Source organism: Trachymyrmex cornetzi, unplaced genomic scaffold (genome assembly GCF_001594075.2).
Source record: "Trachymyrmex cornetzi isolate Tcor2-1 unplaced genomic scaffold, Tcor1.1 scaffold144, whole genome shotgun sequence".
NCBI classification, from domain to species: domain Eukaryota; kingdom Metazoa; phylum Arthropoda; class Insecta; order Hymenoptera; family Formicidae; genus Trachymyrmex; species Trachymyrmex cornetzi.
Window position 1 is genome coordinate 514,577 of NW_017296027.1, and position 13,015 is coordinate 527,591.

At 30.0% G+C, this 13,015-nt stretch overlaps 1 protein-coding gene across 3 annotated transcripts in view; it reads right to left on the reverse strand.

Moving 5' to 3' along the window:
- Positions 1–1,211: 1,211 nt before the first annotated feature.
- LOC108757482 (spindle pole body component 110) overlaps positions 1,212–13,015 on the reverse strand; it is a 12,707-nt gene continuing 903 nt past the window's right edge. The window contains exons 2-10 of one of the 3 annotated variants that reach the window (XM_018501909.1): positions 8,011–8,212; positions 6,225–6,444; positions 5,863–6,159; positions 5,583–5,779; positions 4,693–4,848; positions 2,524–2,812; positions 2,317–2,445; positions 1,785–2,028; positions 1,212–1,493 (exon numbers count right to left, since the gene is read on the reverse strand). In XM_018501909.1, coding sequence (XP_018357411.1) covers positions 1,471–1,493; positions 1,785–2,028; positions 2,317–2,445; positions 2,524–2,812; positions 4,693–4,848; positions 5,583–5,779; positions 5,863–6,159; positions 6,225–6,444; positions 8,011–8,081 — 1,626 coding nt within the window. In that variant the 5' untranslated portion in view covers positions 8,082–8,212 and the 3' untranslated portion in view covers positions 1,212–1,470. Of the gene's footprint in view, positions 1,527–1,680; positions 2,029–2,316; positions 2,446–2,523; positions 2,813–4,692; positions 4,849–5,582; positions 5,780–5,862; positions 6,160–6,224; positions 6,445–8,010; positions 8,213–13,015 lie in introns of those variants that run through there. The other 2 variants (XM_018501910.1, XM_018501908.1) reach the window with 2 other exon arrangements.

Sequence of the window (13,015 nt, forward strand, 5' to 3'; positions counted from 1 at the left end):
AACATTCTCAGGAAGGTTTTTGAACTATCTTTCCAATCATTCTGAATCACAGAAAAGAGGGATAATTTTTAATTTGGTGGACAGAGCTATATTTTTATTGGATTCGACATTCCATCAGAAAAATCTCACATTAATTATTAACATTCTCATAGATAACGATTATCCTTTGAGGTTCAATTTTGATGCTATAAATGACAGATTACGTAACATACAGCGTAGAACAGCAGCGGCACTTAATTGTAGTAATGATAACGAGGCATCTAAAATGGCGATATCATGGTTCACAACGCAAGCTGAGCGTTTGAACTTTAAACGCGTTTTTCTCAAAACAACATTTTTCAAATCGGCATGACAAATAACTTCAATAATTTCTATCCGAATGGGTTCAAATTTTAACTGCAACTTTTTAGACGCATTTCGCAGAGAAGTACGTAGGGGTTTTTCGATATATAAAAAACTTTTTATTTTATGAACAGTTTTTGAATAAAATTTTTAGCAAAAAATACAAGTGTGACTTCAAATACCCGTCATTCTTGAAAATATCAATATTTTTACAAACTCCTACGTACTTCTTTAGGTATTGTAATGTACATTAAAAAAAATTTTTTTTTGCTCTAGGTCAAAATTTGTGAATGCTAAATGTCATGCCCCGGAGCACCTCCATAAAAATCATGCTAGATTTTATCATCGGTAGCACTGCCATTTTTTGGATGCAAAAAATACAAAAAAAATTTTTTAGTGGACTGCAATGTATGCACTAACCAGTGCTGTAATTAGATTTTATATTAAATTATTTTTTAAACTAAAAAAAATTTTTTAATCTATTGCTGTTTTTATGCTCGCTAGGGTGACCATACTCCTTAAGAGGGGCCATTCGGCGATCGGTCTTTTTCGTAAGGGATATCTCTAACATTCTATTTAATGAATATTATTTTGTTATATATACCCTCTCTCTGATGGAAATTTTTTCCTGAATTATAATGAATAATGATGAAATATTACTAAATTTCAATTTTACGGATATCTATATCAATTAACTCACTTTCAGTATTATTTCAGTATTATTTCATTATAATTCATTACAATTTCATTAAAATTTTATTACTGTTTATTAAGAGAGAGAGAGAGAGAGAGAGAGAGAGAGAGAGATTCAAAATTTTATTAAAATTCATTGAGATTTTATTAACAATTTAATACAAAATATTGTTATATTTAGCTTTGTATTGGTACAAAAATACAATGCATGTATTAAAATACATGCGAGAAACGACACCATCTAGCAACACTTCTAGAAAGATAAATTCAATATTTTTCATTATGGTGCAAACTGATTTCCTTATTTTTCAGCAATATATATATATATTCGAAAATTTATTAAAGTGTATTACAATCTGATGATGATGAAATGCTGAAGGCAGTACTGCATGTTAATTCGCTAAGGATGAAGATGCATGGTTGTCTGATTGAGATTTAACTCAAGCCAACCTGATGATCTGAGAATCAAATGGCTTATTTTATGGACACAACTAAAACAAACAGTTTGTATAGTAAAGAAATTAATATAGTGAGAGTTATAAAACAAAATGTTTAAACCTGAGTTTGGGTGATTGTAAGGGAACAAAAAAGAAATAAATTATAAAATAAAACTTTTAGTATTTATGAAATTTTATATTGTCTCACAGTAAATAAATGCAATTAATCAGAATGCTTGGAAAGTCTATTGACTTAAGGTCAATTGGAGGGTACATTGGTGATGTGACTCATGAAATCCAAAGGAGACTTACCGTCTGGCTTTCTGGTTTCGGATTCGTTTGGATTCTTATAATTCTTCGGCAGTGGATGAGGACCCGGATGAGACAGATCCAATGTTTTGTCTTGAACCACCTTGAAAGAAGCCTTGATGTTATCTAAAGCGTTTCCCAAGCCTGTTTTAATCTGGTTGAATTCTTGCGTTACTAAGGATAAGCGGCCGAGCAGATAGTTCAAGTTTTCATCCACTTCCGTCATACGTTTTGTTATTTCGCCTACCTGCAGAATTTGAAATATTTAACCGATTAATTTTGCAATCTTTGGCAAGTATTTAAATAAATAAATTCAAAATAATATATATACATTGGATGTTATTAAGAATGAATATCAAATTGCCATTATCTATGTTAAATTTGTCACAAAAAAGATTGCTAAAAGAATTTAATGTACATTAAGTAATAATGAGATGATAATAAAGCAATGCAAATTTAACTGATTATTTAATTTATTTGAGAAATTATATTAATTTTCGTTACTTTAGTCTAAATGCATCATATTTCTTATTACTTTGTTCTCCATTCCACCCATAGTGGATGTTGTGCCGTTAACATAGGCTTCATTCTGTTGATGCAGTTTATCTAGAGCTCGAGCGCTTTCTGTCATCTGTTGATACATTACATTGATCTGTCGCCAAACCTGTAACGAAATTTGTAACAACAAATCTTGGCAACTACTAGATAGTAGATCAATAATTAGCAAATATTAAATTTTTACTTTGTTCATTTCCTGTTCCATTTTGCTGGTAAGGTTCGCCAAAGCACCGTTTTGATTATCCATGATATCATTTGAGATTCCATCAAATCTTTGACTAAGGGTGCTGTTAATATTAACGCCTTGAGTCTTCACCAAATCGCCCACTTCCAGTAGAATTTGATGTACACCATACTCCACCCTTTTCTTCGTGTCCAGGACATGATCGGCCATAGAAACCATCACGGACTGACCCTTTTCCAGATTTTGTAGTTCCTGATTAACGCGTTCTGCATTATTGGCTAGATTCATCCTGTTAAAGGAACTCATTAATTAAAATGAACAATTACGTAGTATATTCCTATAAATTTGAATCATTGTCAACTTTAACGATATTAATATCTCGATTCTCGGGACAGAGCGATACATTTTTCTGCCAAATTCTTAATTTCGTTTCATGCAACGCGTCGAACGAGCCTAATTTCATCAAAATGGAAATAAAAGAGGGCGTCCTAAATATAATTACTACAAATTATTTATTTATCCCCTCAGATATCAATTCATTTCAGTTCATTTTAATCCTGCTCCTGGCTCTAAAGCACGAACTCGGATAAATTAAAATGAATTGCAATTTTTAGTTCATTTCAATCCATTCTCGTTTACTGGGCTCTACCATAGTAATATTACAAATTAAATTGCCAACATTTCCCTAAATACAACCCTACCTTCCTATCAAATTTCACCAAAATTGAAGAACCTTTTAGATTTCCGTAGCATTACCGTCCGCCATATTCAACCATTTTGAATTTCCAAATTTAAAACACGATTTCGGAACAAGCGTCCCCATAAACCCTCTAATACCAAATTCCACCATAAACGGTAAATCTTTTTTAAATTTCCGTAATATTTCCGACCGCCATTTATTTGTTCAGCCATTTTGAATTCTCAAATTTTGAACAAGATCGAAATGAACGACCCCAAAAACCCCCTAAAAACAAATTACACCATAATCAAAAAATCTTTAAAATTTCCATAACATCTCCATCCGCCATATTGGTTCAGCCATTTTGAATTTCCAAATTTTGACCACGAATTCGAAACGAGCAACCCCAAAAACCTCACGATACCAATTTTCACCGAAATCGGAGAACCTTAATTTAGGATTTCCGTAACATTTTTGTCCGTCATATTGGTTCAGCCATTTTGAATTTCGAAATTTTGATCATGATTTCGGAACGAGCGGCCCCTAAAACCTCATGATACCAATTTTCACCGAAATCGGAGAACATTTAAGATTTCGGTAACATTTCCGTCCGCCATATTGGTTCAGCCATTTTGAATTTCGAAATTTTTATCACGATTTCGGAACGAGCGACCCCTAAAACCGCCGAATACGAAGCCACATCGAAATCGGAGTACTCCAACACCCCTTTGAAAAAAGGCTTCAAAAAAACCTGACACGCCAATTTTAACATAGGAAAAAAATGAATGACGAATGATGATGATGAAATGCATTAGTCATGTTTCGTTCGAGCTGCGATTAAAGTGCGTTTTTTACTTTGATACTTTTTAGTGAATATTAATTATAATAATTGGTTGATCCAATGTTGAGACAAATTCCTTCTATATCTTGGGGTGAGTCACCAGCTTTTAATGTTAATTTGAAACTTGTTGGATAGAAATATTTATAAGATAATGTTAATGTTTCGAATAGATTACAACATCAAATCTGTTAATCTGATAGTAATTTTTTCTTGGACATAAAGGGATTGATATTTTGAATTTGTATTGCTGAGGATGGTTCCAAAGTGAACCGAAACGTACTATTATTTTTGGGAATAAAGATTCTATTTTCTGGATTGAAGATTGCGTATTAATTACCGCGTTGACTCTCATTCGCCTTGTTTTTTTGGATTTTTTGTTGATTAATTTAGAGTATTTCTGTCAAAATTTATGACAATCGGGTGTTGGACGTTAACGTTTAAGTTCACCCATAACTTCTTCTGACTTATTTCTTATTTAATATTTCAAATAAGTTTTCAAAATCTATTTTATAAATCATATCAGTTTTTTACCGACCCCTACGATTTTAAATTTTAAATAAGTTGTATCAGTTATTTTACCGAGCCCAGTTCAAAAGTATTAGAAGATAACCACGCTTAGTACTTATCATGTCATAACATTAGGATTTACCGTAATGTCGTCACTAAATCCTTCGTTTCTTCTTTACTCTCTGTTATTCTATCCTCGATATTATTAATGCCCCGTGTAAAGATGTCCTTTAACGCGTGCTTTGTTTCCTGCAACGTAGCTTGCGTCTCGTTGTGAAGCCTCTGAATCTCGTTTATCCTGTATCGTAAAGCGATAATTAGTGAAAAACGCTATTAATATGACACTTATCACTCACGAGAGACGATTCAGCGCATAACTTAATCTGTAAGAATTAAACTTTTGACAATATTGTACTAAAAAAGGACAAGGATACCACTTGAGATCCTCTTTGTCGGATCGCGAAACTAGCGCCAGCGCGCGTTTCAGTATGTACTCAGATAGCACATTATATTCTGAGAATATTCTGAGAATATACTAAAAAGGTCACGTCTGATATTCGTACGATATTTCTATGTCCACAGCAACATTGTTCGCAAAAATTTTTTCTTAAAAGTGTGTAAAAAATATCTATTAAAAATAATATTCTGTTAGCAAAGAACATTATTTTTAATAGATATTTCTTACACACTCTTAAGGAAAATTTTCGAAATTCATCTCGATATTCTGAGGATATAACAATGTTGCTGCGGACATAGGAATATCATACGAATATCAGACGTGATCTTCTTAGTATATTCTAAGAATATAATGTACTATCTGGGTATATATTTCAGTGATTCTTATATTAAAATGTTATTTGTTTTTTATTAAACACAGAAAATTATTTTCTCAGCAAAATATAATTAAAATTCCGTTATAATCATCAGAATTTCATCAAATTTAATGAAGTGTCAAGTTCATCGAAATTTCATCAAAATTTTATAATATTCAAATTTTTTCACTAGAGAAGAAAATCAAGTACAAAACGTTACCTGGGTAATTCTCGTAATCTGTCAGAAGTGCTTTCCAACAGCTCTTGCATCTGCTCTAATGTCCTGACATGATTGTCAAAGGCTGAAGATAAATCCAATTGCCTTTCTGATGGTCTCTTCTGAATGGTTTGCGTTATTTGTTTTATCTTCTCTAAAGATTTTTCCAGGTCTCCGATCTTGGTGGCTACATGTTGTACCTATCGGCTCAAAATATATTTATATTGTTTATAATTTCAGCGAGAGAAATATAACTTTATTATTTTAATTATAAATAAGTCACCTCTGAAAATATCGTATGCGTTTTTTCCATCAGCGTAACAGATTCTCTATTCATCTTTGCTATGTTATTATGCAGACCTTCTTTGAATCTTGCAACTTCTCCCATCAAGTTGCTCTCTATGCTATTTAACTTGTTGAGAACGTCAGAAAGATTATCCGGAGCAGATGTAACTTCCGCACGACTGTTTATCTCTCCTACCTTACTTTCGATATTCGTGAGCCAACCTTCTAAGCGATTCCCTAGGTCTTCTAAACTGTCCACAGTTTTTTGCATCTGTATACGCTCTCGCTCATCCCTCTACATGAAGAAACATCATCAGCCCTCTAAAAATTAATTTCTTATGTTTTGTTCAATGAAATTACCTGTGCGATCAGATGTTCTATTCCTGTGATCTTCTCATCTAACTTGATTAATTGCAATTTCAGATTGTCTACAACGGTTACACGTTTTGTCAGAATGGTTATTGTCTTTTTCAGTTGCTCACCCAGCTGCCGTTCTCTTGCCTCATGCCTTTCCAACTTCTCTGTGTTCTCTCGCATCATATGTACTAGGCTCAACATAGCATCTTTAATATCTTCATGACTGTAAGGATTGATATGATCATTTAGAAGACAAAATAAATAGGATATCAGTATAAAATAAGTTTTATTTGAAAAAAACTTCGATAAAAAATTTTTCTTAGAATTTTTTACATATTTTTTCTATATATAAATAGATTTTCTGTATATAAATATCAAAATCTTTCTTAATTTTTTTACAACTTTAATTTTTTAGAAAATTTCTCAAATTTTTTATATATATATTTGAAATACTTTTTAAAAACTCTATATCTTTTTTAGAATTCTTTATATAAAATAGAAGTAAAGATTTCAAAACGATCGAATATCTCAGAAAGAGTTGGTTTTTTTAATGGAAAAATATTTCAAACAAAAATTATTGGGTTTAAAAAATTTATTGATAATATTTATTTGAACATTGGATGATCTTGGATAACGGACAAGGTCAACAAAATAACTTAAATAAAAACTTCTATTTTTTATTGCACACTTTTTGTAGTTAACGAGAGCTTTTCAAAACACTAAAACAAAAATTTTCTTTTATATATGTACGTTTTGAGTCATGAGGCTTGAAAGTTATAGTACTGACAGCATTAGCATATTATACAAGTTATCCGATTACGATTAAAATCTTTTAAATGTTCAGAGTCATGATCTTGATATGTGAAAGTCATTTCCATTGGAAGGTGTTTCTCTTACGTTCATTGTTATTAAAATAAAAAATAAATCATTATAATTCGAGATGTACTTAAGGTAGTACACGACAATATCATTCAAAAGTTAGGTCCTATCACGCGCTCGGTGGCGATATCCCTATTCCCGCTAGTGAGAGAAAATTTTTGATTGCGTCTATCCCGCAGACTTCTATTATAAAGCCCTGCGCACAATGGAGAAAATATTAGGAACAGGATATTAAGAGGAATAGATATTAAGATTTTAACCTATCAGATACCAGTTACACCGGTATACACGGTTTCTGATAGGTTGAAATCTTAATACCTATTCCTGTTCCTAATATTTCCTCCATTGTGCACAGGGCCTATTACTATGGGTACGATCCACTTCACACTGCAAAGCATTCTTTGATTGGTCAATTCGTAAAATTCTTTCTTCTGATTGGTCAACGAAGTGTTTGCAACGTTAAGTGGATCACACCCTAGATTGCTAATTCGTCCCTTTAACTATTGTCAAAAATGTGTATACTACATACGCAAAATGAGCTAAGGTAATCATACGGACGATTTAATGTTTTGGATCATAATGGGATCAATCTGATCAGGAAATTAGGATATTCTAAGGAAATACATTGCTATGTATTTCCTTAGGGATATGCACTTCTTATTTTTGTCTATATTTTAACATATATAAAATTTATTAAAATTGGAGGGGGAACTTGACTGTATTTCCTAGTAAGATTTCTCATTCTATAATTTTCTCGAATAAAATTTATAAAATCTGAAGTTCAAAGTATTTTTTTTAGAAATCTTCATACATTCAAAATATGAAAAATTCTTAAAAATATTATAACATACGAGCATTTTTTCACCAGGAAGGAGTACACGTTTGTCAAGCAAATTAATCGGATACATACGTTATTTCTCTGGTGTGGCTAACATCGACACAAAAGCAATAGAAGAGTGTCAAAAGAATAGGTAGTTTCATTGTCCTATTAGCGTTGTTTGCCCAGGGAACTGTTATAAAGCTGTACTCTGCAGTGTTGTTTTGCTCAGTAGCGTTAGTCTTCAAGTTGATTGAAGCGATCTCTTTGATGATACAATAGGCACTGATAAAATCTGATCGAAAAGATAATAGGAAATCAATGAACTTACACCATAGATAACGAATAAAGATGCCAGTATTTCTGTAGACTATAATGTTCTTCCTTCCTATATTTAATTGAATGCACTGCGGCGATAAGAAAAAACGCAGGTCACTAAAGATGACCTTAAGAAATCGTAGAGAGAAATCATCACGCACAATAAATTACTGTTAATCGTCAGTGACGTCTGTATAAATCACAGTTTTACGTTCTGTATTTCAGCATATGCAATAATGTACTACGTAATTAGAACATGTTCTGTATCTGTTCCATTGAAAATTAAAATAACGAATTGAATGGTAAATAACTCGGGAAAAAATATTTCATATATAATTATATACAAAATTAACATATTTTATATACAATTATGAATAATTATATATAAAATATGTCCATTTATATAACATTTTTTCCCGGGAATGTATATTTCTCTATTGCTCATTTCTTTTTTGTAAATGTAACGATGTACTAAAAAAGTGCAATTTCATTTTTTATATTATTTCCTTTAATAGATTTATATATTTTTTATATAAATAAATAATGGATCCTTTTGAACATTCTATATGCATAAAGGTCTTAGAGGAAGATGACTGAAAAAGGAATATTTCGATCGACGAGATATTGTATACTTTATTTTCGTATATTTTGACATAAAATATTAAATACTACGTCAAAAAATTACGAGATCACCTATCAAATTTAGTGGGTATTTTACGCACCAAAAATAGGCAATTTTTAAGAGAGTATAAGTAACTTCATAAAAAATGATCATAATAAGATGATCTAGAAAGCATTAAAGCTTGAAGTCTACTTTTCAGATTGGTAGTTTAGATAACGATTTGACCAGTATTTATAAATTCACACAAATACAAATAAAAATTCAAATCTTCGAATTTTTTAAGAACTTTGCAAAGTTCTATAATGTGAATTAAAAATAGCAGTTTTTAAAAAGTGACTCTTTATCTTTAATTTTCGTACTTGTTTATTTTACCAAATAGAGAACAATGTTCTGGATTTATTAAAAAAAATTTTTTTATTTTATTTCTTTTTTCAAGGTATTACTTTTACAACAAATAAGAATAGTAAAGCCTATAACGGTCGAAGCTAGACCTCTAATGCTTAAATAATTCAATGTGAATTATACCAGGTGTCCGGTCAGACTCTAGCAATAATTCACAGAAAGGAAGATAGAACTAAACTGAGTCGAAAAGTCCTCTATCATTTTGCAATTTCGCAATAATTAACACAAGATATTAATTACTAAAAATTGCCCAATATTGGTCTTCAATAATTTTTTACTCAAATACTATCAACTTTACAAAAAAATTGCAAAAGGCAAAAATCATTAATTTTCTTGATAGAACTTTAAGAATATTTTCAAAATTTTTTATCAACTTTTTAGTACTGCATTTTCTTATTTTTACAAACATGAGAAAAAAAATACGATATTAAAAAATTCTAAAAAAATTCTGAAAAAATTCTCGGAACTTTATGAGAAGAAAACTAACAATTTTTGCCTCTTGCTATATTTTTGAAAAGTTGATAGTATTTGAGTGAAAAATTATTGAAAAGCAATATTCAGCGACTTTTAGTAATTAATATCTTGTTAACTATATTGCGAAAATTGCAAAATGGTAGAGGACTTTTCGACTCAATTTAGTCCCATCTATCTTCCTGTGAATTATTGCTAGAATCTCGCCGGACACTCTGCATATACAGTGACGAAACTAATTGTCCGGACACAGATATTGTAAGTTTACTTTTCGGTATAGTATCACCAAATAATATAATTTTTAAAGAATAATAATATTTAAAAGTGAGAACTCTCTCCAGTGATTTACTTTCAACTCTAATATTAAGGGGTAATTATGCCTACCTGTAAACTTAAAAAAAAAAATCGATTTTTGGATTTTGATATTTTCTTAAAGTACATACTTTCAAAAATATTCCCTGTAAATTTCAAGTCGATTCGACAAAAATTGACGAAGTTATGTGAGTTTAAAGGTATACTGGTTTGAACGTTTGAAGCAGGTATTTTACGTGAAATTGCGTGAGTATTTTTTTTTTATTTTGTATAGTAAATGTGTAGGGGAAAATGTAGGGGATTTGATTCTAGCTGTTAGGGATTTTTGGGGGATCCTAAGATATGTTTTAGGAGACACTTTTCAAAATCACTTGGCAAACTTCAAACGCATTTTTCTCAAAACCGCATTTTAAAAATTGGTGACCAAAATCTCTCGAGAACCGCTGCATCGATCAAAATGAAATTTGGTAGGCTTCTTTAATACTACAAAATCTAGTGCCCGATCGTGGCTTTTTTTTTCGTTGCGTACTTTTTTTTACTGATAAAAAAACGATATGAATTTTCATGGTACATTTATGAGTTAAAAGATTGCAACACTTTTTTGTTATAAGTTTCACAATTCATCCTTGCTCGTAGAGCGGTTGAACGTAAATGATTCGATTCATAAATAATAACTAATCGCTCGGTGAGTAGGTTGCATTCCGCAACTTATCGAAAAAAAAGAGTTGCAACTTTGATTTTAGCTGATGATTAGTATACAGTTTCGTTTGAAAAGTGATTCAGGGACCATCGGAACTGGAATTTCCGAAAAAATTTAAATTTAGTGAAATACTCGTATATATAGAACATTCTCGAAATAGGTAACGATATATAAGTGGAATTTTAACCGATATTTAAATTTTGCTTTTACATTTCGTTTATATTTCGGAATATTCTGAAATACTTGGAACGTTTTTTTAGGATTTTAAGAAACTATTTTATGAATATTTCAGAAATATTTAGTATTAGCTGGATAGTGTAATTATTGCAGTTTATTTGGTTTTGATTTTTATCGTTGTTAAACATCCAACTTCGCACATGTATAAAGATCGCATTCGCGGAAGTTTGTTAACTACGCGAAGTAATGAAATATAAGGAGAGTATATACAACTTTTACTTTTTCGCGACCGTTCGTTTTATTTCTACATTCTCTTGTTGATCCAAAATTTTGAATTAGTTTTTAAATAATTGAAGTATAACAGACAACGATTTCATAACGATGTGAATAAGGATTTTATTCTTTATTTATCAATTTTTCCTTAAACGGAATTATTATGATAATAACTTTCAATTTCTATGAAGAAAGATAAGAAAATGTAGAAATAAAACAATCCCAGGAAAAAATGTTATATATATATATGGAATATATATATATGGACATAATTGTATATAAAATATGTCAATTTTTTATATAATTATATGTAATTATATATGATTATATAATTATATGTAATTATACATTTTTTCCTGGGATCCTCGAATGTAGTCGCGAAAAAATTTGTACCCTCTTTTAAAAATTGTAAAATTTTTTACGACCCACCAAAAATTAACTCGCAAAGTTACATAGAAATTTTAAAAAATTATAAAATAAGAATTTCGACAAAAAATTTTTTATAATTAATTCTAAAATATAAAAATTTTAAATTATAAAAATTTTTTATAAGAATTCTAAAAAAATTTATCAGAGATTAATCTTTAAATTTAAATGTATTGATTTTTAAATTTTTACAAGTTTTAGAATGTTTCTAATTAAATTTGGAGGCATTATTAAAATATTTCAGATCGATTGTGTTAAAAATCCGAAAGTATTCTCTCGGCGCACAGTCATATTCTGAAATCAACTTATTTAAAAATACATATATGTATTAGTTTAATATCTAACTTCTACCGAAAATGACATTTAGACTATATATTCATATAAACGATCTTGTTTTTAATCTTATTGTTGTGTCAATTATGAATAAATAAAGAATTATTTCTCAAGTTATGACACAGCTCTCAGAGTCTTTCTTCTTTAGATGAAAGTGATGAAGGAATGAAACGTATGGAGCTATTTATAGACATAGATGCATTCGAAGAGCCATATGGTCCATTATAGTCATCAAACCATATGTTTCAAGTGTAATACATTTGTTTTACCTTTTATATAAGTACACCAACAGATTGCAGTTGCACTCCACATAGAGAATTCAACTCTTTTATTAAAACAACCGAATTTTATTTTAATTTTTATTGGACAATGCATTGTACAGTTTTATTAAATAAATGGAATGTAATGATATAAATGAGAAACTGAGAATATATACACACGTAAGATATAAATATGGACATGTGTGTGAGTGAGAGTTCTTTCCTTATTTAAAAAAATTTTATTATTATGCCATTTATATGGTGTCCCCTAATTACTGATATAGCGCTCGTATACAGATAAAACGGACTAAACTGAGTCGAAAAATCCTCTACAATTTGAATTCATAAACTGACTTTACATAAGAACATTTCCACAGATAGATTTAGAAGATTGAAATAGGGGGATCCAGATCCTAATAGTAAATATTTTTAACAGTATCTCATTGTCAGTAACAGTGGGTTTACGGTGTATATTTATATGAACTTTTTTCATATCTTTTTATATGAGGAGCTCGAATCTGAAGTTTGTTCTCTTATTTTAATTACACTCCGTAATATCTGCTACAATCATAGAACGCAAATAATTTGGATTTCTGTTAAACAATTAATGATATTTTTACATTTACATGTAAACTTTTGTAATTTTTTAAGCAAAATTATTGAAAAAACAAAGTTCTAATATGGTTCCCAATGCACTGCATAAAATATTTCTTTATAACGTACCATAAACAAAATATTAAAGACATATTTGATAACGAAGATTCGCTATAAAACTTTTAAACTTATATATATATATATATATAT